The sequence below is a fragment of the Colobus angolensis genome, unplaced genomic scaffold (assembly GCF_000951035.1).
Source record: "Colobus angolensis palliatus isolate OR3802 unplaced genomic scaffold, Cang.pa_1.0 Scaffold199, whole genome shotgun sequence".
NCBI lineage: Eukaryota > Metazoa > Chordata > Mammalia > Primates > Cercopithecidae > Colobus > Colobus angolensis.
Window position 1 is genome coordinate 700,037 of NW_012115143.1, and position 24,591 is coordinate 724,627.

At 48.6% G+C, this 24,591-nt stretch overlaps 3 protein-coding genes across 3 annotated transcripts in view; all 3 read left to right on the top strand.

The window, feature by feature from the left end:
* LOC105511119 (stAR-related lipid transfer protein 9-like) overlaps positions 1-9,969 on the top strand; it is a 121,810-nt gene extending 111,841 nt beyond the window's left edge. Inside the window, exons 14-19 of the mRNA XM_011941201.1 lie at positions 1,452-1,503; positions 1,837-1,974; positions 2,665-2,747; positions 2,870-2,973; positions 8,732-8,922; positions 9,411-9,969. Coding sequence (XP_011796591.1) covers positions 1,452-1,503; positions 1,837-1,974; positions 2,665-2,747; positions 2,870-2,973; positions 8,732-8,922; positions 9,411-9,886 — 1,044 coding nt within the window. The 3' untranslated portion in view covers positions 9,887-9,969. The remainder of the gene's footprint in view (positions 1-1,451; positions 1,504-1,836; positions 1,975-2,664; positions 2,748-2,869; positions 2,974-8,731; positions 8,923-9,410) is intronic.
* Positions 9,970-12,223: 2,254 nt separating this feature from the next.
* Positions 12,224-16,262, top strand: LOC105511120 (stAR-related lipid transfer protein 9-like). The gene is made up of 2 exons (XM_011941202.1): positions 12,224-16,019; positions 16,225-16,262. The coding sequence occupies exons 1-2, from the start codon at positions 12,455-12,457 to the stop codon at positions 16,260-16,262; spliced, it is 3,603 nt and encodes a 1,200-aa protein (XP_011796592.1). The 5' UTR covers positions 12,224-12,454.
* A 179-nt stretch (positions 16,263-16,441) lies between these two features.
* The window catches only part of LOC105511121 (stAR-related lipid transfer protein 9-like), a 32,893-nt gene continuing 24,743 nt past the window's right edge, over positions 16,442-24,591 (top strand). The window contains exons 1-4 of the mRNA XM_011941203.1: positions 16,442-21,957; positions 22,143-22,340; positions 22,755-22,938; positions 23,351-23,488. Of these exons, the coding sequence (XP_011796593.1) occupies positions 16,442-21,957; positions 22,143-22,340; positions 22,755-22,938; positions 23,351-23,488 (6,036 nt within the window). The remainder of the gene's footprint in view (positions 21,958-22,142; positions 22,341-22,754; positions 22,939-23,350; positions 23,489-24,591) is intronic.

Genomic DNA, 24,591 nt, shown 5'->3' on the forward strand with positions numbered 1-24,591 from the left:
AAGCTGAGGCAGGAGAATCACTTGAACCTGGGAGGCGGAGCTTGCAGTGAGCCGAGATCATGCCACTGCACTCCAGCCTGGGTAACAGAGTGAGACTCCATCTCAAAATAATAATAATAATAATAATAATTACTGGTCAGGTGCGGTGGCTCACGCCTGTAACCCCAGCACTTTGGGAAGTCAAGGCTAGCAGATTGCCTGAGGTCAGGAGTTCAAGACCAGCCTGGCCAACATAGTGAAACCCTGTCTCTATTAAAAATACAAAAATTAGCCAGGCATGGTTGCAAGTGCCTGTAATCCCAGCTACTTGGGAGGGTGAGGCAAGGGAATTGCTTGAACCTGGGAGACGAAGGTTGCAGTGAGCTGAGATTGCACCACTGCACTCCAGCCTGGGCATCAAAGTGAGACTCTGTCTCAGAAAAACAATAAAAACTTATTCATTACTGGGGAGGTGTTATGGTGAAGTCAGAAAAGCCTGCAGGGGCTTAGAATCCAGAGAGACCTGAATTCTAGTCATAGCTCTCCTATTTGGTATGTGGGTTTCTTAGGCAGCTTATCCCCTGTGAGCTTCAGATTCCTCATCAAGAAAAAGAAGATGAGAATACCTACATTTTGAGTTGTTAAAGGATAAGGTAATATGATTTGTGTAAAGTACTCAATATAATGCCTAGGACGTATCAAATGGTTAGTCAATAAACGATAAAGATATGTCTAAAATTTAGCATCCTGGTTGCCATGTTGCTGCCTTTTCCTAACAGAGCTATGTGGGTCTTAAGCAAATTTGCCGTAATCCAAGGTCTAAAAGGCCTTGTCTTCAACTAATCCACTGATTCATTTATACTAACTCCAGTTTCCCCCTCCTCTCTTACACTCTCTTCCAGTTCTTTTTTATTCTAGAGATGCTTTTCTCGTATTTGTGCTTTTACCCTTCTTAGAATCTGGTGTCTGTTAAACTTCATCTGCGGACCAAGAAGGTAAAAATCCTGTGTTTCCATAAATCTTCACAAAATGCTTGTTTCATTGAGACTTACTGGATCAAACTTGGACCACACCAACCTTTGCCTCTTAGGGAAAAGCCATACTTTTGCATGTATTTTCTCAGACTAGAGAATTTTTCTGACCAATGGCTGTAACTATTCCCTAACCTTAGGCTGTGGGACAGAAAGGAGTTTGCCCACACTTGCTGGACTTTGCAAATAGCTTGGGCTGCTTTGTGGTATATTTTTTAGCTCTACCATCTCAGGGGCTTCCTGGGCTGTAGAGTGAGTGGGCAGAGGGTCAGAACAGCCTGGACCAAAGTTGAGAAGTGGTACAGACCAGGCTGGGATGGGATGAGAAGTGGTACAGATAAGGCTGGGAAGAGAGTGAGAATATTCTAATGTGGACTCTCCTGTAGGGCAAGGCTCTGTCCCTTTTAATTCTCATTAAAATGGCTTTTTTTTCCCCTTTAGGAAGGGACAACAAAAATTGGAAGGATTGACTCAGACCAGGAACAGGATATTGGTAAGTGACAGAGCATAGGAGTCCAGCGTTTTGGGGCAAGTGTTTGTGCCTGAAAGGTTTCTTCAGAGGACTCTGATGATGCTCTGAGAAGGGAATCATTGGCGTATTCAGGGCCTGCTTCTCTTTCCGCTGCTAGGTTTCAGGTCTGGGATGTGCTAGGGAGAGACCCACACGGTGGGAGGATTTCAGGTATGGGTGGTTTCAGGTCGGCTCTTCCTCTTTCATTATGGTATGAGGTCTTCCAGATGTTGGATTCTGATCTCACAGAAAGAAATGGAGAGGATGTTTCCCTGGATTGTCTTCCCACCCAAGTGACCACCACCTCTTTTGTAGTCCTGCAGGGTCAGTGGATCGAGAGAGACCACTGCACTATCACCAGTGCCTGTGGTGTAGTTGTTCTCCGGCCTGCCCGTGGGGCCCGCTGTACAGTCAATGGCCGGGAGGTCACTGCCTCCTGCCGTCTGACCCAAGGTAGGACTGTCTAAAGCCCTGTTTATCCCAAGATGAGTGATGGACCATTTCCAGTCTCATGGGCCCAGAGAGCTCAGTGAAGCAGGCTTTAAAAATGAATCACCCAGCCTCTGCACTCTGAAATCTGAAGATTTTCTAATACGATCCTATTCCCGTAAACAAGCCTTAATTCCAAAGTCTCGGAGTGAAGGATGACTCTGAAATTGGTACCTGTGTTCATTAGCTATGTCTCCCTAGGAAAGTCTCTGAGCCTCACTTTCATCATCTATAAAATGGGGATAATAATAGGATCAGTGTGAGGATCAAATGAACCTTATAGTTCTTAACAGTGTGCTTGGCACTCAGTAAACACTCATTATCGTTATTACTATAATTACCACTACTGTTATTAATCTATGCAAATTCTGTCTGTGCTTTGAGACTGAACTGAGATTCCTCCTCTTCCATCAAGTGACTGACTACTCCACCTGGAACTCAACTTCCTTTCCCTTGGAGTAGTAGAGTTCTTCCTCTCTGTCTTATTAATTCAAGATGTATGCTGTGAGATACAGAATTAATACATATCTTATCAGCTCAGCAAAATTATGTTATTGAGGGCATGCCTTTGTCTCATAGAACAGTACCCTACACATAGTATGTACTCCAAAACATGAGCTGCTGATTGAATTCTCACTTGTCTCTGTGCTGCAGGAGCTGTCATAACCCTGGGGAAGGCACAGAAGTTCCGATTCAACCACCCAGCAGAGGCTGCTGTCCTACGGCAGCGAAGGCAGGTTAGCAGGGCTGTGTTTTCTAGGTTATTGGCCTCCCTGTTTCCACTTTTTAGAGGAAACGCCAAGCTGGGAGGGGTGGAGGTGATGACAGCAGCCTCACTGTGCTTTCTTCCTTGTTCAAGGTTGGAGAGGCTGCTGCTGGTGGGGGCTCTTTGGAGTGGCTGGATTTGGATGGAGATCTCACTGCCTCCCGGCTAGGTCTCTTCCCTTTGCTTTGGAAGGAAGGGTAAGAAATAGCTGCTCATACTGATGTGGAACCTGCTGGGTTCACTTCTTAGTCCATTACAGCATGGATCAGGGTGGGAATGGGGGGTGATTAATGTAGCAGCCAAGGTCTGAATGAGCCCTTGTCTGAATCAACTTGGGCAAGTCATTTGATGATGCTGAACTAGCTGCTAAGTTTGTAGTTGGCAGGAAAGTGGTCTTGGCCCTTGTTCATTTCTTGTTTGGTGTTTTAACTTTTTTCATCACTGAAAGAGGTATTTTATTTGATGTTCCTATGGCCACCTTTTCTCTCTCCACAAAATTTAGCTGTGATGTGTTTGTGGACATCTTTGTTCTGAGCTTACCTTCCTATATACTCCTTTAAATTCTGGCCTACCTGTGTGTGAGCTCGTAGTATATGTCACATAGTATATGAGAACGCATAGCTTCCAGAACATATGGCTTTCTCTGAGTTTTTAAAGATAGTATGTGACTGAGAATCTTTTCTTTCTCATAACCAAGAATCCAGAACTGTGCATAAGAGAGGCAGAAACTATAGGAACAATATGAAAATATCTTTGGGTTCTACCCTCTCATACCCACTTTGCCTGCATTGTAACTATGAGACACTGAGTCAGAGTTTTATATGTGATTGATGGCAACTACTTGTTTACTTCATCCATTTCTACATAAAACACCCTTCCCAGATCTAGAAGCCTTGCAGATTTGGTACTGGGAGTCCTTCTATTCCTATACATCAAAGTGACCTCTGCCTTAGAGATTTCCTTTAGAAAATTTCAGCAGGGGACTTGGTGGCTGTGACATCACTGGTGCTGGGAGGCTGCCAAGCACCTTGAGCACAGGGTCTCAGTAGAGTTACGGTGGCCCATAGTTTCTTCAGAAGGATCCAGCAGTTCTTTCCTCAGACCAGCAGCATTTGATGGCAGATGAAGACAATCTTATGTCTAACCTTGGCAGTGAGGAGTGTTGGATACAGGAGAAGAAGTGCTCTGATTCAGGGCCGGGCGCGATGGCTCATGCTTGTAATCCCAGCACTTTGAGAGGCTGAGGTGGGCGGATCACAGGGTTAGGAGATCAAGACCATCCTGGCTAACATGGTGAAACCCTGTCTCTACTAAAAATATATAAAAAAAAAAATTAGCCTGGCATGGTAGCACGCACCTGTAGTCCTAGCCATTTGGGAGGCTAAGGCAGGAGAATTGCTTGAACCCGGGAGGCGGAGGTTGTACTGAGCCGAGATTATACCACTGCACTCCATCCTGGGCGACAGAGCAAGACTCCATCTCAAGAAAAGAAAAGCAATGTTCTGCTTCAGGAAACATGAACAGCAGGCAAGTCCTCATAGGAGAGCTGCTCAGTGAAGGATGCTACAACAGAAATTTGATGAAGGATGATCCTAATGTTGAATAACCGAGAGCTCTATGGGATGGAGAATAAGGTAGAAGAAGTGACACAAAGTGGATTCAGGGCTTAGGCTGGAGCTTTTGTTTTGTCAGAGCGACTTTCCTTCTTTGTAGTGAAGTCATGAAAGCAGCTCCTATTTTAGGTGAAGTTTGTGTTGGGAAGACTCATTGAGGATCCTTTTCATCCTATATAGTTCCCAGGACACTAACTATTGAAAAGAATCAGGCTGATGTCATAAGCCTGTGGTGACATAAAAAAAAAATCTTTGAGTACGATATGAAATTTCAACCCTTCCTATAAACAAGAAGTGAGGTCCCAGGTTATCTGCTTCAGGTATGGTGCACATATTAAATCACACTGGTGTTAGCCACACAGTCTTTCGCTTGCTGGGCATCCCCGGCCTAGAGGACCAGCACATGTGGATTTCCATCCCCTTCTTCCTTTCCTATGTCACCGCCCTTCTTGGGAACAGCCTGCTGTTTTTCCCAGAGTTCAGAGGTTTACAGAAAATATCACTGCAACTTAAATAGCTGAGAATGGAAGAGATGCATTGCAGCAGACAAAATTGGTTCACATCCTAGCTGTAGCACGAAAAGATATGTGACCTTAGGCAAGTCAATGAACCTCTGAGCCTGTTTCCCTACCTCTAAAGAGGCAATACTGCCATCTGTTTTCCAGGGATTCTTGTGATAAAGATCGAAAGAGTGAGTATATATGCATGGTGTGGACACATCCCACAACCCCTATTGCTGCCAGCAAGGCTGCCTCCCTTTCTCTTTCCTGTCCTCCTGTCTCAACCCAGCTCACCTGTCCACCCCAGAGTACATCATGGTGTTGTGCTCTTCTCTTGCCTTTTAAAAGTCTTCTCTGCCTCTCTAGCCCCACAGACGCTGACATGACCTTTCAGACACACAAGCGTGTGTCCTTTCATTCAGAGAAGACAGGAATTTCAGAATCACGCCCTTTCCCGCACACTGCCTCCACTCTTGAGCCACCAGCTCTAGGAGCCCTGGGCTGGTCCTGCCCAGCTACTGTAGCCAGCATCTGTACCAATCCCTGGTGGAGGTGGTGTGGTGTGGTGCTTAAGTCTGTGATTGGGCAAAGGGACCCAGGAGAGGAACCTGCACGACTAGAGAAAAACATAAATTGTCAGCTGGGCTCCCAGTCTGGATTTGTGGTTGTGTATCTACGAGTCTTTCCCTCTGCTCTTGGATGGGGTTGGCTCCAAAGCCTCCCTTTATCCCAGGCTTCCTTTCCCTCGTTTATCTCTGGAGCAGCATTCATGAGGAGCCTGCAAAGCTGGAGCTGGCTCCAGAGTCAGGGGAAATCGACCAGTCTGCCTTCCTTTTCTCCTTGCAGCAGTAATCTAGACCAGAGAGGAATTTGTCTTTGAATACCGTTGCCTGTGTTCTTGGTATTTTCCCATTTGGAATTTTAGGGGGTTAACCTTAAGTGCCTAGAGCCTGGGAGACACTGTTGCTGCTGCTGCTGCTGCCACCACTGCTGCCACTGTGGCTTTAGTAAGTAGATGCTGCTGCAATCTGCTGCAGAAGCTGCCAGACCCGGAGACTGGGGGAGGGCTGTGAGAGAAGAAGCAGGAGGGTGCAGTGGAGTCCTCACAAGCAGGTGACTAGGCAGTAGCCGGGGGATACTGGAGCCACCAGAGATGAAGGGCAGTCACCTGATAAAGACAGAGGTCCCTTGGCTGGCAGGTAAATGAAGACTTGCCCCTTGTAATCTACCCAGACATGTAGCATACGGTTGCTATTTTCTTTTTCACCTGCTTTCTGGGAACTTGACAAAATGTGCTTAGCAGAGGGGCCGTTCTGTCTGATCGTGTGGCCTCCTGGGTGAACGCGCTGCTTCTATAGAGATCACAGCAGACAGCCTCTCCTTACAGGTCCTATTGCTCTGCAGGAAACAGTATCATAGCTGCCACTTTCTTAGGTGAAGGGTAGGGAGCGCCTGTTCTAGGGAGAAGCAAATTGTAAATCTGAAGGTTGAGGAGAAAGCCAGGCAAGGAAGCTGAGTAATCTCGGAGTTCAGATAAAGATCCTGTCTCAGCCTCCTGCATCTGGTGGTCTGTGGGTCTTAGCTGGGTTTGTCTAGGACCCTTTGATGGGCTCATGTTTGTAATTCAGTCATTTCTTTAGTCAGACAGAATTTGGAGCAGTAATACAAGCATGGTACATAGAGATGTATGTTTCCTGTTAACTGCTTTTTCTATTTGTTTGGCATTAACAGGTTTCTATTCCAGTTGCTATCCTGAGCCTCCGCGTAACAGAGTACCCTTCCTCTTTCTGTGTGCTCCACTGTGTATATTTGGCCTTTTGCCCACAGCAATCAGTGCTAGTCTTCTGAGCACACTCACTCAAGTGTCTGGACATGTTCTAGTCGTTGGACCTGTTGCAGATTGAATGACCTCATAGCCTCCTTCCCTGGGAAGAAACTGTGGTTGTGTCAGCTCCCACTCCCATTCCCCCGGGCTATTCCACCTATCACTCTTCACCCGTCCATCTTTCACTGTCCTCCAAAGGCTGCATTATGAAATCCTAATTTCTTCCAAGGCAAGGGCAGCAAACTTTTTCTGTAAAAGGCCAGATAGTATTTTAGGCTTTGTGGGCCATATGGTCTGTGCTGCAACTACTCAGTTTTGTCAAGGTGGTGCAAAAGCAGCCCTAGACAGTACGTAAGTAAATGGGTGTGGTTGTGTTCTAATAAAACTTTATTAATAAAAACAGGCAGCAGACCAAATTTGGACTCACGGGCTTTCATTCGTGGACCTCTTCTGTGATACCCATGTGATTTCATTCTGCTGTACGAAGTGGTAGATCTCCTAAAAAGTGGTTCCCTTACAGCATACTGGTCATACTGCCTGAGATATGGTTCCAGCATCAAACCAATAAGCTTCTCCAAGCTTCCAAGTCATGACATCCTGGGATTGTAGGGAAGGCTGGATAAAGCAGGCTTGATTCTAACTTTTTTGTCAGCCTCTGGCAGAATCTGACTCTTCCCAGCCATTCCCATTCTGTGCCCATCCTGGGGTATCCATACAGTTAGCTCCTTTAAATACCTAAATAACAGGGATGAAGATACCCTGCAGAAAAAGCATATGAGGTCCTTGCATGACCCCAGGGAAAGGTCGGCAGGTGAGTAGAAGCTGTCAGTTTTCAGAGTAAGCCTCTGAATCATCTGTGGTCATATAGGAACCTGGTGGCAGAGTAAGGCATGACTAAAATCTAGAATTTTTTAGGCTGGGCATGGTGCATAGTGGCTCATGCCTGTAGTCCCAGCACTTTGGGAAGCTGAGATGGGGAGATCACTTGAGGTGAGGCGTTTGAGACCAGCCTGGCCAACATGGTAAAACCCTGTCTCTACTAAAAATACAAAAATTAGCCGTGTGTAGTGGCACATGTCTGTAATCCCAGCTACTTGGGAGGCTGAGGCAGGAGAATCGCTTGAACCCAGGAAGCGGAGGTTTTAGTCAGCCAAGATCTTGCCACTGCACTCCAGTCTGGGCGACAGAGTGAGACTTTGTCTCAAAAAACAAAAAAAATCTAAAATTTTTTAAAGCTGTTTATTATGGAAGACGTCAAATACAACACAAATTATCAACTCATGGCTAATCCTAGTTCTTTTATATCCACACTCACTCTCCCTCATTCCCTTATTCCCTCTCAGTGGATCTAGACAAATTCTTGACATATTTCACCAGTAAATGCTTCAGTATATATCTCTGAAAGGTGTGGTAGAGTCTAAAACTCTTGAATCCTATTCCAGGGCTTATTCACCGAAAACAGCTCTCAAGTGGAGACCAGCTGTGTTTTGGGTCACACACATAGGCATGGTGTGTGTGTAAATTATCAGCTGGCTTTTGCTACCAGATCACAGAGGATTTCTGTTTCAGGGAATGGAGATGCAGTAACAATCTTTGAATATGTAGGAGAGAGTGTTTCTGGAGCTTCTGCTTTACTGAGTGTTTCCAACATATTTTTAGCAGACACCTTTTGATTCTTTTTAAAGGACCAAACTTCTGAATTTAGCGAAAATGCTTTTGTGTCTTTTTAAAAAGAACAACTTTCCTGGTGATTTTCCTTATCTACAAGGGATCTGTGTTTCTGCTAAACCCACAACTCTAAGAATACGTCAGTTAAATGACCATTCTCCCCTCCTGCACTGTGACATCATGACCTGCCTGTGACACCATGCCTGTTTGTCCAAGGTTGCCAGAAGTCCAAAGCACTCTCTACCCTGTTGATTGCAGGGGCTCTCTTGGAAGGCCTTATACCGCTGTCAGTTTGTCCTGAGCTTGGTTTGCATTTCCCGTTGGGTAACCTCAGCTGCTTCTGTGACAGGAGAGCGCTTGAAGAGCAATGTGATGAGGACTGTCAGCCACCGAGGGATGGAGAGACATCCCACGGGGCCCAGATTCAGCAGCAGCAGAGCTACGTGGAGGATTTGAGGCATCAAATCCTAGCAGAAGAGACTCAAGCTGAGAAGGAACTGGAATTTGACCAAACTTGGATTAGCCAGCAGATTAAAGAAAGTAGGTGTCCACCACTTAATGTGTTTGCCTGACCTCCTTATTCTTTCATTTTCATGCTTCCTCGGCTTCCTATATTCTCTTTGGTTTTCTTTGTGATATGATGGAATCTTTGGTATTAGATGTTCTCTTTTCTTTTAGACACCAGAGGTTCTTATAAGAAGAGGTCTGGAAGCAATAATAAGGAAGCTAATTTCCTTATTGTCCTCAGAATTATGGACCTCCTACTTACCACTCCTCATTTGCTTATGTGTCCATACACTACTGCCTGCCCTAACATGTGCCCACTGTTGTGCTGACGCTTGAGGGTTTTCACTCCCTTACGCTGTGGTAAGGGAGCCCTGTAGCCTGCAGCCCTCATCCTGCCACATCACTTTGGCCAGCTCTTTCACTCTGCACAGGTCCAGCCATGGCTGGAGGTGTCTGAGTCCAGGCAGCCACAAGCAGGAAAGGAGATGCTGAACTTCTCTCTGGGTGTTTTTGGTTCCCAGACCAGCAGTGTCGGCTCAGAGAAGAGACCTGGCTGGCCAGCTTGCGACAGCAGCAGCAAGAAGACCATGTAGCAGAGAAAGAACTTGAGGCATCTGTGGCACTTGATGCGTGGCTTCAGACAGATGCTGAGATTCAGCCATCCCCATTTGTCCAAAGTCAGAAAAGGGTGGTGCAACTGCAGCTCCTGCGGAGACACACTCTTCGGGCAGCAGAGCAGGATGTCCGGCGGAAAAAGGTCTCATTCCAGCTAGAGAGAATCATCAAAAAGCAGAGGCTGCTGGAGGCCCAGAAGAGACTGGAGCAGCTCACGACATTGTGCTGGCTCCAGGATGACAGCACCCAGGAGCCTCCATACCAGGTCCCCAGCCCTGGTGCCACAGTCCCACGGCCTCAGTGTAGAAGCAAATTGACGAGTTGCAGTTCTTTGAGCCCCAAAAGGCTCTGCAGCAAGGACGTGCCCCAGCTACCCAGGTAGAGCCAGTAGTTATCACCTGGAAGCACTTGGTTAAAGTTTACAACTTTGTTGCCCAGGTAGTGTTCTGTTTTTCCCCATGCCTCGTTTCCTCAGTCTGTGAAATGGAAGGATGTGTATAGTCCTCTCTTCCTCATGGCTTTTTCTGTCTTCTGGCTACTCTTCTTCCTTCTGTGTATATCGTTTTAGATTCAGGCCATTCCCATCTTCCTTACCCTCTGAGTGGCAATTCTTGCTTCTTTGGTAATATCTTAGGAGTAAGGATCTTGGCCTCATTTTTCATCTGTTCCTTAGACCTGGACTATCCATATATGTTTCTTTGTAAGTCACACCTCAGTCTTGTCATGCCTGTAACCAGACTTCTTGAGTCCTACACCACCTCCCTCCCCGACCCACCACATCAAGTGAGCTTTCTGACCCCACCTCCCACCTGGTGAGTAAGCTCTCTTTTTGACTCCCAGGTTCAAGTTGGGACCTTCCTTCTTTTCTCCATTACCCCTTATATGCCATCAAGGCTGGGCTGTATTATCTCCCAGACTTGTTGGAGCAAGGGTTTGTGTCTTATACCTCTTTATATCCTCAGGACCTAGCACAAGTTCTCGTCCATAGGAGGTTCACAATTAACGTCTGTTGGTGTTATGTTTGCTCACCTCTCTGGTCTTCAAAGTACTCTGTGGGCTTTTTAAAAAAAACTTTAATATGAAAAAAATTTAAACATATGCCAAGTTGGAAGAATTGGAAGAACAGTATATGTATCACTGATATTATTCAGCGATTATTAGGCTTTACACACTTGCCTACCTTCCCATTTTCTGAAGTTTTTTAAAGCAACTTCTAGACACCTTGTCCCTTTAGTTCTGCATTTCTAAGTATACACTTCTAAAAAAAAAAAATGGACTTTTCTTGTAACCACAGTGTTATTGTGACAGCTACCAAAATTAAGATTATTTGATGTATTCTAAAACCTAGGCCATGTTCAAATTTCTCTGCTTGCCTAAAAGTGTTTACAGTTTTCTTTTTTCTCTCTCTTTTTTCTCTAACATGGTTCAGCATTAAAACGGTTGGTTTTTCAAATCAAGATCCAAGCAGGATTTACATGCTGCATTTGTTTGTTGTTTTTCAGGTTTCTTTTAACCGTTCTTCTTGTTTTATTTGTAATCATTATTTTTACTACTTCATATTATTGATAATTACAGTTCTGTAGAATGTGTATCACTCTATAGATTTATCTTTTGGTTCCTCATAATACCATTTAAATTGTTGCTCTATTCCTCATATTGCCTATTAATAGGAAACTTTCCCTAAAAGTGTGATTAGCTTCGGTTCAGTTATTTTTTTTATTTTATTTTATTTTTTGAGACGGAGTCTTGCTCTGTCACCCAGGCTGGAGTGCAGTGGCGCAATCTTGGCTCACTGCAAGCTCCACCTCCCAGGTTCACGCCATTCTCCTGCCTCAGCCTCCCGAGTAGCTGGGACTACAGGTGCCTGCCACCACACCCGGCTAATTTTTTTTTTTTCTTTTGTAGTAGAGACGGGGTTTGACTGTGTTAGCCAGGATGGTCTCGATCTCCTGACCTCGTGATCCGCCCATCTCGGCCTCCCAAAGTGCTGGGATTACAGGTGTGAGTCACCGCGCCTAGCCACTTCAGTTCAGTTTTTTAATAAGATGAAGAAATTGAGGAACAGAGTGGGCCTGGAGCTTCTTGGAGAGCTAGGACTAGTGTCCACAATTTCCTTTAATACCTAGAAAGCTTTTGTCTGGCTCTGAAGTCAACAGGAGACAGTGACATTGGCCTTGTTTTTAACCTCCTTCTGTTCACAGGAAGTAGTACCTCTCGCGTCTTCTGAGATAGCTTTCCTTGTCTTCACAGCATTTTCCTAAGTTGGGATCCCTCTACCACATTACCACCTATGCCTGACCCTACTCACCAAACATCAGAGAAAACATCATCAGAAGAGTGTTTGTCACAGGCTGCTTCCTACCCTCCAAGGACAGGGTGTCTCCACAAGAACGGCCTGCATTCCTCAGGCCATGGGCAGCCCTGTACAGCCAGAGCAGCCTTGTCCAGGAAGGGAGCCTCAGCTCCAGACACTTGGCTCACCGTGAGTCCCAACTCTGTTGGCATCCAGGAAATGGAGAGGGTGGGTAAGCAGCCCCATCAGATGGTGATCCAGGGCTTAGCATCTCTGAGGAAATCAGCTAACAAGCTAAAGCCAAGGCATGAGCCAAAGATCCTCACCTCTACTACCCAGACCAGAGGGGCGAAAGGACTAGCAGACCCTAGCCACACACAAGCTGGGTGGCGAAAAGAAGGGAACCTTGGGACCCACATGGCTGCTAAGGGAACCAGTTGCAATTCCCCATATCCTCATGGATCCAGGCAGACTGCTGGGCATGGAAAGGCAGTCAAGACTTTTTGGACAGAATACAAACCACCTTCTCCAAGCAGGGCATCAAAAAGGCATCAGAGGGTTCTGGCAGCTAGGGTCAGAAATATTACCAAAAAGTCCTCTCACTTGCCTCTTGACAGTCCTTTGAAGAGACAACAAAATACGAGGGACCTAGACACCATGGCCCCACTCACAGATTTTAGTCCAGTAGTGGATCATTCAAGAGAAGACAGTGATTTTTCTGACTCAGATAGCAACTACTCAGTGGATTCTCTCTCGTGTGTCTATGCCAAAGCCCTGATAGAGCCACTAAAGCCAGAGGACCCTCAGGAGAGGAAGTGGGATTTCCCGGAGCCAGAGAACTCTGAAAGTGACGACAGCCAAATATCTGAGGACTCACTGGCTGAGAAGAGGTACCAGAGCCCACAAAACAGGCTAGGGGGAAATCATCCCACCAACAACCATGGCCACCCCAGGACCAGAACTAGAGCTTCTGTGAGGGGCTTCACTGTACCCTCAGACAGTGACCTACTTGCTCAAACTCACAGGAGCTTCTCCTTGGATAGCCTGATTGATGCTGAGGAAGAACTAGTGGAAGGTCAGCAAGAGGAACCTTTCCCTGGTTCAGCTGATGAGATACCCACAGAGACTTTTTGGCACCTGGAGGACTCCAGTCTGCCTGTAATGGACCAAGAGGCAATATGCAGGCTTGGTCCCATCAACTACAAAACAGCAGCTAGGCTGGATGCCGTCCTGCCAATGAGCAGTTCGTTTTACCTTGATCCTCAGTTCCAACCCCGTTGTGAGCTCCAACCCCATTGTGAGCAGGCGGAGTCGCAGGGAGAGCCAAGCTACTCTGAACAGGCCAACTCTCTCCAAGGCATGCAGCTTTCAAGAGAGAGCCCGCTGATGTCCATGGATTCCTGGTTTTCCTGTGACTCTAAGATTAACCCCAGCAGCCCCCCAGGAATAGTGGGTTCTTTATGTCCAAGTCCTGATGTGCAGGAATTTCACCCCTGTAAGGAGGAGAGACCTGGATATTGGCTAAATACTGAGGAACTAAAGCCATCAGATGCAGAAACGGTTCTGCCATATAGCTCCAAACTGCACCAAGGCAGTACTGAGCTCCTCTGCATTGCAAGAGATGAGCACACAGCCTCTGCTTCTGATACGTCCAGACTGTCTCTCTGGGGAATTCAAAAGCTTAGTCAACCAGGAGCTGATGGCACTTTTCAGGGCAGATGCATCCGTGACACGACCCAGCAGGGCAGCTCTGAAGCATCCCACAATTCTAGTGTATCAAACGTGCTGTCTGCCTCTGCCACCACATTGACTCATGTAGGCGGCACCCACGAAAGGGACTGGTCTGCCCTTCAGCAAAAGTACCTCCTTGAACTCTCTTGCCCTGTTTTGGAGGCCATAGGAGCGCCCAGGCCAGCTTTCCCCTACCTTGAGGAAGACTCTGGTTCCCTGTCCCAAGCTTCTGGCAAAGGAGGAGATACTCCATTGCCAGTTGGCCCTAAGGTATCTAGCAATCTGAATCTCAACAACTTTCCAATCCATCAGTCCAGAATCAGGCGTTTGAGGGCAGAGAAAGAACAGGACAGTTTAAATGCCAAATTAGAAGGTGTTTCAGATTTCTTGAGCACTAGTGAGAAAGAGGTGAGTTATGATGAAACTTATTCAGCAGACTTAGAATCATTGGCTGCTTCTCGATCTACAAATGCACAGGTCTTTGCAGTAGGGAACACAATACCAGATTCCATGACAGAAGCGTGTGAAGTCAAGCAGAACAACTTGGAAGAATGCCTTCAGAGTTGCAGGAAACCTGGACTGATGACTTCCTCTGATGAGTATTTTTTCCAGAAGAACGCTTGTCACAGTAATGTCACTACAGCCACCAAAGCAGACCATTGGCCCCAAGGCTGGGCTCCTCTCAGGAAAAATAGTGCAGTCCAGCCAGGGCAATTAAATCCTGAGAGCCACTATCCACTAGAGGAAGAGAAGACAGATTGCCAGGAGAGCTCTAAGGAAGCAGTTAGAAGACACATAAATATCTCCTTTGCCTTTCCTTCAGGTCCAGAGCTATACCTTCACTCTGCTCCCTGGAATCCATTGTCGTCTTCCCTGCAGCCCCCACTCTTGGAAACATTCTATGTGACCAAAAGCAGGGATGCCCTGACAGAAACTGCCTTAGAGATTCCAGCTTGCAGAGAAGTAAGGGTACCTTCCCCACCCCCCAGGGAAGCCTGGGGCTTTGGTCACAACCGCCAAGCTCTCCAAGATGCTTATTTGAAGAATAATTTGCCAGTGCTGTTACAAAACCAGAATTCTAAGGTTGCCTCATCTCAGCAGGTCACAGCTGAGATACCAGTAGATCCGAATACCAGGGAAGTCATCAGAGAATCAGGTAAATGCCCTGGAAATATTACAGAAGAAAGCTATGATTCAGTTTATTCTTCTGTTACTCAGAACAGACATTTTCTCCCCTCTACCAGCACAAAAGTATGTGAATTTGAAAATCAAGTTGGAATTTTAAATAAAAAACACAGTTTTCCAGCACTCGAAGGAGGAGAGGTCAGTGCTCAGTCCTGTTGCAGTGTTTCCTCAGACAGCACTGAGTCTGGGAAGCCTCTCCTCCTCTTTCTTGAATCTGAGGCATGTGAGGAAGAAGAGCTGGATCAGAATACAGTTCTGAGGCAGACCATCAGTGTAGACCTTGAGAAAGACTTGCCATGGGAAAGTGCTGTTTCTTTGAAGTCCAGATCAGTACATCATAGAGTAAGCAGCCCAGTGATGGTGGCCCAGGATGAGAGTCCAACCCCTAAGTGGGAAGGGAAAAATGAAACTAGGCTTCTTGAAAAAGCTCTTCATCCCAAAGATAGCTCAGAAGAGTTTAAGCTTCCAGGCACAAAGCCTGCATATGAGAGGTTCCAGTTAGTTACATGCCCTCAGGAAAGAAACCCCGGTGAATGCAAGGGTCCTGGAAAGTCACAAGAAATGTTAAATCCCAACGGAGAACCTTCTGGAAAGAAACAGAATAAAAGAGTTAATAATACTGATGAAATGGCTAGGCTAATTAGGAGTGTAATGCAGCTGGAAAATGGCATCTTAGAAATTGAATCTAAGCAGAATAAGCAGGTTCATGCTTCCCACACACCAGGTGTCGATAAGGAGTCAGTGTTCCAGGACCAAAAGGAGCAGGAGAAGACTGACCATGCCCTTAAGCCAGACAGCTCTGGAAACCTTTTGACCGCTAAGGATCAGCCATCTTCTCCAAGACAGACAGATGCTACTGTCTTTAGGGATAGTGAAGCTGGAGAGATGGAGGTTAACAGCACTGGGAACCATCCCCAGGTCCAAAAAATCACCCTGAACCCCTTCAGGTCAAGGGAAGGTGTACAAGAGAGTGGACCTGTGAGAGAGCACACCCACCCAGCTGGATCAGACAGACCTGCCAGGGATATTTTTGATTCTTCAGGGAAACACACAACTTACATAGAGTTCACCAACACTTCTCTTCGCCCACAGAGAATGAAAGCCTTGACTAGAGCTCTGCCATTGCAGCCCAGGCTAGAGAGGTCTTCTGAGAATAATGGCCAGTTGGTAAAAGCATCAGCAAGTCTCAAAGGACAGCTTTGGGGCTTAGGAAGTCTTGAGGAATTGGAGACTGTGAAAGGTTTTCAGGAAAGCCAAGTTGCTGAACACATAAGTAGTTCCAAGCAAGAGGAGTCAAAAGCTCAAGGTAAAGTTGAAGAAATGCCTATGCAAAGGGGAGGCAGCATACAGGAAGAAAATAAAGTGACCCAGAAACTTCCTAGTCTCAGCCAGCTTTGTAGGGACGCATTTTTCAGCCAGGAAACTGTCAGCCCGTTACTAAGCTGGACTGAATTCTCTACCGCTCCTCCTCACCAAGACCTGAGTAATACCTTGCCCTTGAATTCTCCAAGGCGGCCAAGAAGCTGTCTTCATGTACCTGGTGTTCTAGGCATCTCTTCACTTGACTGTGTGCTGGATCTCACAATGTTGAAAATTCATAACAGTCCCTTGGTAACTGGAGTAGATCATCAGGACCAGAGTACAGAGACCAGAGGCCACAGCCCTGAAGGAAATGTTAGAGGGGGTTCCTCTGAGGCACACACTGCCTGGTGTGGGTCCGTGCGATCCATGGCCATGGGATCTCACAGTCAATCTGGTGTACTAGAGAGCATTTCTCTGGGGACAGAGGACAGGATCTCAGCAAGCACCAGCCCCCAAGACCATGGAGAGGACCTCAGAATCACCTTGCTGGGTTTCAGTACCAGCGAAGATTTTGCTTCTGAAGCCGAGGTGCCTATGCAGAAAGAAATAGGAGTCAGTTCACTGAACAAGGTCTCTAGCCAGCCTGAAAAGAGGGTCAGCTTCTGCTTGGAAGAGGATAATGACCAAGCCAGCAAGCCAAAGCAGAAGGCAGAGAAGGAGACTGAGGGCCTCGGACTGACCAGCGGTGTTTCCTTAGCACCTGTTTCCCTGCCGAGGGCGCCCAGTCCGGAGCCTAGGCTGTTGGAGCCCTCTGACTATGCATCCATGTGCCTGGCCATCTTGGAGGAGATCAGACAGGCAAAGGCCCAGAGAAAGCAGCTTAATGACTTTGTGGCCAGGGGCACAGTCCTTTCTTACTGTGAAACTTTGCTAGAACCTGAATGTTCTTCAGGGGTTGCTGGCAGGCCTCAGTGTAAACAAATAGACCTGTCATCATCAGACCAGACCAGGAATGAGGGTGAAGCACCGGGATTTCGTGTGACATCTCTATCTGCTGAAGCAGGGCAGACAGATCTGTCAACTGATGAGAAGAAAGTCCAGGCCACACCTCTGTCTGCAGACAGCTTTCAATCTCTGCCCAATACGGAAACTGACAGACAGCCGTGGGATCCTGTGCAGGCTTTCTCCCATGCTGCCCCTGCTCTAGACAAAAAACATTGTACTGGAGAACTGAGGCAGTTCGCGGGAACAAGTGAACCATTTATATGTCACTGTGGTTCTTCTGAAATCCTAGAGAAAAAGAAAGATGCAACCAGAACGCCTTCCTCTGTTGATCCTTTGGCCCCAGACAGTCTTCTTTCTTCAGCACCTGTGGAGGGGGTCAGGAGGGTAGTGGCTGCCTTATCTTCTCAGGCCCCTTGTGATGATCCTAGAGTGACTCTGCATGAGCTAAGTCAGTCAGTTCCGCAGGAGACTGCAGAGGGCATACCCGCTGGCAGTCAGGACAGCAGCCCAGAGCATCAGGAACCCAGAACTCTAAACAGCACATACGGAGAAGTTTCAGGTAATTTGTTAGTGACTGCACAGGAAGAAAAAACAGCCCATTTTGAAAGTCAATCTGTGACCTGTGATGTTCAGAATTCTACAAGGCCCTCAGGGCCTAAGCAAGACCATGTCCAATGCCCTGAGGCTTCCACTGGCTTTGAAGAAGGTAGGGCAAATCCCAAACAAGATACCATTCTGCCTGGAGCTCTGACAGGGGTTGAACTGGAAGCTCCCACACAGCAGTGTGTGAAGTGGAAGGAGAGTGTTGGGTCTGGGTTGACAGAAATCTGCAGGGCTGGCAGCAAACATTCCAGACCAACTCCACTGCCAGATCAAAGACCAAGCCCAAATCCTGAGGGAATTGGGGAGGGAGCCCCATGCAGATATCCAAGGGAAGCTTTAGATGGTCCTGTCTTCTCAAGGAACCCTGAAGGCAGCAGGACTCTCAGCACGTCTGGAGGAAAAGAGAGCAGAACTCTTCCTGGCCGACAGCCATGCAGTTCTCAACCTGTTGCTACTCGTGCTTATTCCTCCCATTCCTCTACTTTACTGTGTTGTAGAGGTGGTGACCTGGGGAAGGAGCCTTTCAAGGCTGCCCTACGTACTGTCCACCCACCCTGTGGAGTACCTTCCAGGGTCTATGAAATGGATGAGACAGGAGAGACCTCTTCTAGGGGACCTGATGTGCACTTGACACATGACCTTGAGCCCAAAGATGTTAATAGGGAATTTAGTATAACAGAGAGCAGCACTTGTGAGCCCTCTACTCTGGCTGCTATCCTATCTGGGGCTCAAGGCTGCAGATCCCCTTCTGCCTCTGACGTGAGGAGGACAAGTTCCTTCAGCCACTCAGCTACTGATGGAAGCTTAGGATTAATAGGCGCTCCTGAGAAAAAGGTTGCTGAGAAGCAAGCAAGCACAGAACTTGAGGCTGCCTCTTTCCCTGCAGGCATGTACTCTGAGCCACTGAGGCAGTTTAGGGACAGCTCTGTAGGTGACCAGAATGCACAGGTGTCTCAAACCAGTCCAGAACCACCTGCAACAACTCCGGGACCACACACCCTGGATTTAAGTGAAGGGTCTGTGGAGAGCAAGATGGTGGCAGAGCCACAGCATGAATGTTTTGAAAATACCACCAGATGTTTTTTGGGAAAGCCACAATTTTCCACTGAATTGAGAGATCACAATTGCTTGGATTCCCAAGCCAAGATTGTAGCAAGGTTAAAACATACCTGCAGCCCCCAGGAAGACAGTCGCTGGCAGGAAGAAGAGCAGCACAGAGACCAGGCTTCAGGTGGTGGTGAAGGCTTCACCCAGGGTATGAATCCCCTTCCTTCTGATGAAGGTGGCTTAGATAGCTGTCAGATTTTAGATGCTAGGAGACAGGAGGTGGCTGTGGCCAAGCCTCCTGTGTCCAAGATTTTATCACAGGGCTTCAAAGACCCAGCCACTGTGTCCTTGAGGCAAAACAAAACACCACAGCCTGTTGCTCAGGGGCCTGACAACCTCTATACTGGCAGAGAGCAACCAACCCTCAACCACAGGGGCTCACTTCCTGTGACTGCAATCTTCTCTGGCCCCGAACACTCTAAGTCCTCCCCCACACCACAGTTCTCAGTTGTCAGCTTTTCTCGTTCTCTTCAGGAGCTAAACTTGAGTGTGGAGCCTCCTTCCCCTACAGACGAAGATACACAGGGGCCTGACAGATTGTGGAACCCACATCTCCGGGGCTATTCCACAGGAAAGGCAGTGGCAAGAACATCTCTGCAGGCTGAGGACAGCAATCAGAAAGCCTCATCTCACTTGGATGATGGCACTACTGATCACAAGCCCCTGAAGCCTGCCACCCCTCCTTATCCAGTGTCTTCTACTCTCTCTCACATGCCAACCCCTGATTTCATGACCAGCTGGATGTCTGGTACTTTGGAACAGGCCCAACAGGGAAAACCAGAGAAACTGGGTGTCCAGGGTGGGCCAGAAAATTGGTGCTCTCAGATGGACAAAGGAATGCTGCATTTTGGCTCCAGTGACATCAATCCCTGTGCCCTGCCCTGGCGTCCAGAGGAGCACGCACATACTAGCTGGAAGCGATATATGTTTGGCAGTACGGTCGATGTTTCCTGCATCCAGAAACCCCGGGGCCTGACACCATCAAATGTGGCCCGGTGCTCGAGCATGGACAATGGCCTAGAAGACCAGAACTCCCCCTTCCACTCTCACCTCAGCACTTATGCCAGTATTCGCGATCTGTCAACCACACACAGCACTGAGAATGCCCAAGGTTCAAATGAGGCCTGGGAAGTATTCCCAGGGAGTTCTTCAATTGCCTTAGGAGACCCCCACATCCTGATGAGCTCTGAAGGAGCAGCCCCCACTTCAGGTCATGACAGAAGACCCCAGTTCAGGAGCCCTTCTGGTGAAGCAGATTGTCTGAGGAGTAAGCCCCCTTTGGCTGAAGGAAGTGCTGCAGGTCCAGTGGATGAGATTATGCTGCTGTATCCATCAGGGGCAGGCTGCCCTGTGGGACAGACCAGGATGAACATATTCGAACAGGGCACACAGACCCTCGGCAGCAGGTGCCACCAGAGCAGCACTGACATCTCCTTTGCTCAGCCTGAAGCTAGTGCGGTATCAGCCTCTGATCTGGCCTCATGGACCAGCATGCACAATCTGTCTCTCCACCTCTCACAGCTCCTGCACAGTACCTCAGAGCTGCTTGGGAGTCTCTCCCAGCCAGGTGTGGCCAGAAGGGAGCAGAACACCAAGAGGGACATCCCAGATAAAGCCTCACAGGCCCTGATGATGGATGGCTCTACTCAGACCACTGTGGATGAAGGCAGCCAGACTGACCTCACCTCACCCACTCTGTGCCTCCAGGCTTCAGAGGCCGAACCTCAGGGGGCCAATGTGATCCTTGAAGGGCTGGGTTCAGATACCTCAACTATGTCTCAAGAAGAGGGAGATGTGCCAGGGGTACCTCAGAAGAGAGAGGCAGAGGAAACAGCACAGAAAATGGCACAGCTCCTATATCTTCAGGAGGAAAGCACTCCCTACAAGCCCCAGAACCCTTCAACACCCTCATCCCACTTGAGGTTTCAGAAAGCCCCCCTTAGGCAGCATCTTCCTTCTGTGGGCCCCTCAGTTTCTGATGCTTTCCTGCCTCCCAGCTCCCAGCCAGAGGAGCCATCTTGCATAGCTGTCAGCAGTCCCAGTCCCAGCCCCTGTCATTCCTCAGGGCTCCTTCCCAATACTTCTGAGTACCCTGGGGACCCTAGGTTCCAGAAGAAGCTGGGCCCCACCAGCGCTTTGTTGGTGGACAGGGCCTCCTCCCCAATCCTCACTCTTATTGCCAGCACCCAAGAGCTGGGTCTTCCCCCAGGCTCTTTGACCCTCTCGGCCCCTTCAGCTCACCCTGTTGAAGGCCACCAGAAGCTTGACTCCAGCCCAGACCCTGTTGGTGCCCCAAGGACTCCAATGGATAATTATTCCCAAACCACTGATGAGTTGGGCGGCTCCCAGAGAGGTGGAAGTGCATTACAGAGGAGTAACGGGACATCCTTCCTTGAGGTACACTCCCCGCACAACCCACAACAGAGTCCAAAACTCCAGTTTAGTTTCTTAGGGCAGCACCCTCAGCAGCTTCAGCCCAGGACCACGATTGGGGTCCAAAGTAGACTGCTGCCACCACCACTGAGGCACAGGAGCCAGAGGCTGGCCGACAGCTTTGTGCCTGAGGAGGTGACTTCCCCGGAGCATGGCCCACTGAGCGGTAGGGAGCCAAGTCAGTGGCGGAGCAGGACAGAAAATGGAGGTGAGAGTTCAGCATCTCCAGGGAAACCACAATGCACTCTGGACCGACCTTCTTCATGTGGAGGCCTCCAGCACCTCAGCCCCTGCCCTGTCTCTGAGTTGACTGATACTGCAGGGCTCCGAGGTTCCGCCTTGGGCCTCCCTCAGGCCTGCCAACCCGAGGGGTTACTGTGCTCCAGTTGCCAGATGTGCATGGCCCCTGAGCCCCAGCACCACAGTCTGAGGGACCTCCTGGCGCATAACAAATTTAGTAACTGGTGTGGGGTTCAGAAGGGCTCACCTAGGGGAGTGGACATGACTGAGGAGGAGCTGGGGGCCAGCGGTGATCTCAGCTCTGAAAAGCAGGAACAGAGCACCCCACAACCTCCTAATGACCACGGTCAGGACCCTGAGTGGTCCCAGGGGGAGCAGATCCCCCTGCAAGTTGGGGCCCAGAACCTCTCACTCAGCGTGGAACTCACAGAAGCGAAATTGCACCACGGCTTTGGGGAGGCCGATGCCCTGCTCCAGGTGCTGCAGAGTGGGACAGGGGAGGCGCTTGCTGCTGATGAACCTGTGATATCCGCCTGGAAGGAGCTGCATGCACGGTAAGGGCCCCCAACCTGGAGTCGGGAGGGGAAGGGGTGGGCTATGAGGAAAGAGAACCCCAGAAAGCTAATAGCTTGCTGTTTCCTCTGCCCTGGTTCATCTCTGGGATTTTCCAGGGGTCAGAGATAGCTCTTAAAGTAAAGGACATTCAGGGCCAGCTTCAGCGAATCATGTTTTGCCTCAGGCAAAAAAAAGCTGTTGAGACCCTCAGGAGAGAGCGGGCTGAGCGACTTGGGAACTTCTGCCGGACGCGAAGCCTTAGCCCCCAGAAACGACTGAGCCTCCTGCACAACAAAGAGCTCTTCGTCTGGGAGCTTGACTTGCCCAGCCGACGCCGAGAATACCTGCAGCAACTGAGGAAGGATGTTGTGGAAACCACCAGGTAGGGTGGACCCACAACCCTGCTGGAAGCAGGCTCTGTTGGGGGAGGGGAGTGTGGAGAGCAGGAGCTGAAGTTTTAGCGTCCTGGAGGGTTCTCTATCTGAGACAGGGTATGTGGAAAGAGGACATAGAAGGGAATGGAGTGAGGGAGGGGTTGGGCAGAGAGAAGGCACAGGAAAGGATGGACAGAAGGGCTCTGACATGCTATGCAAGTCTGCAGGCCTGGGTCTCAAGGTGGCTTGGTTCTCTCTGTACAGCAACCTCTCCTGAGGCTAAAAAATCAAACTTTAAAACCCTGTGGGCAAATGGAGGATGGGTCTCTTAAGAAGATGGTATCACCCAAGCTAGCCTTGGATGGACAGACCAGGACTGTTACCCACCCACTGTGTTCTTTCCACCCCGTGATCTTCCTCAGGAGCCCGGAGTCAGTGTCAAGGTTGGCTCAGCCACCCTCTGACATAGAGCTGATGCTGCGAGACTACCAGCAGGCCCATGAGGAGGCCAAGGAGGAGATTGCCCGGGCCCGAGACCAACTGCGGGAGCAGACTGAACAAGAGAAGCTGAGAATCCACCAGCAGATCATTTCCCAGCTGTTGAGGGTGTGGAGTGGGGCAAGCCTCTGATTTCAGGATAGACCTGGACCTCAGACTGGTCCACCTTCACCGTGGCTACCTCTGAATCTTGGGACATACATAACATTTGGAGGAGGCTGTGGGACCCCTGCTGTGGACTCAAAGCTGGGCTCTCTCTCTTTTTACATCATCACACCAGCTCCTTTCCCTGGCCACAGCCTGGGGGGAAGAGGCTTTGGTGTGAAGTGCAGGGTATGGGGAAATATGAGCAGCGGTGGCTTTGAGGAAGCCAGGGCATGTGAGGCTAAGTCAGGGAGGCCCTGGGAGGTGGACAAAGGAGCAGTAGAGGTGAGCAGGGAAGGGGTGGCTTTGGGTAGGAGAGGGCATAGCCAGTGAGGGCACGTCAGAAGCAGGTTAAATGGTGATTTGTCCTTCCCAGGAAGAGGATAAACTACATACCTTGGCCAACTCCAGCTCCCTGTGTACCAGCTCTAATGGAAGCCTCTCATCTGGCATGACCTCTGGCTATAATAGCAGCCCAGCCTTGTCAGGCCAGCTCCAGTCCCCAGAGAATGCGGTGAGTAGGCAGATGTTGGGAATGAGCCAGGGGCCCAGACTGCCAAGGCAAGAGTCTGGGCGGGACGCTGTGCCTCCTAGAGGCCACTGCTGACATGAGCCCTTCTTATGTGCCGGCCTTTGGTTTTCCATTTAGTTCTGCCCCCTGTTCCTTCTGTTTGTTCATTCATTCAACAAATGTTTATTCTGTGGGTATTATTTTAGGATACAGCGGTGAGCAAAACTGTTCTTGTCCTTAGGCTGTTTGAGGGATAAATATTAAACAACTGATTTTATTGTTTAGTTATTGTTGCAGTAAATTGTTTGAAGGAGGGTTGCTAAACCAGCATAAAACCAGGGGTCTGACTTAGTCTGGAAGGTCATAGAGATATTCCGAAAAGAATGTGTTTAGACTGATACGAGGATACGAGGTAGTTAATGCAGTAAAAGCTTAGTGGTGCTGTTATCGGGAAAGATGTGGGCCTTGAGGACGAAGAGTTTGAGGAACTAAATGAAGTTTAGTGTGGTTGGAATATAAAGAGTGAGATGGGAAAATGACATGAGAAGGGACTAGAAAATCATGTGGAGTATAATGAGAGTTCTGCCCCCTTTCTAATCCATTTCATTGTGTGACTTCCCAAAAGTGAAAAGGCTGCTGAGATGATTGCTTGCTTTAGGGCACTGCCAGCGAAGATGATCAGAGGTGGATGTAATGGAGAGAGAGATCTACGGGACTTGGTGACTGGTTGGGTGTTAGAGGAAGGCAGAGCGGGGAGTTGAGAACAGCACACACACTTTTGACTTGAGCAGCTGAAGGGCGGCCATGTGAACAATGACAAGGAACACTGGAGGGAGAACCAGGTTTTGTGTGGAAGATGATGAGTTTAGGTTTGTACTTACTGAGTTGATGGTGCCTGTGAGAAATCCAGGTGGAACAGGTGGAAATCTCGAGCTCGTAGGTAAGATCTGCTTGGGGATGAACATTTGAAATTCATTTTACAAATACAACGTCATTTAATAAAAATAATATTTAAGGCCGGGCGCGGTGGCTCAAGCCTGTAATCCCAGCACTTTGGGAGGCCGAGACAGGCGGATCACGAGGTCAGGAGATCGAGACCATCCTGG

Bases quoted from the DNA above. Each gene is read 5' to 3' on its own strand.
- LOC105511120 (XM_011941202.1), top strand. From the start codon at position 12,455: ATGGCCCCACTCACAGATTTTAGTCCAGTAGTGGATCATTCAAGAGAA. The intron at 16,020-16,224 runs GTAAAGTTGAAG...GAATTCTCCAAG, and splicing joins AGAGGAGTCAAAAGCTCAAG to GCGGCCAAGAAGCTGTCTTC.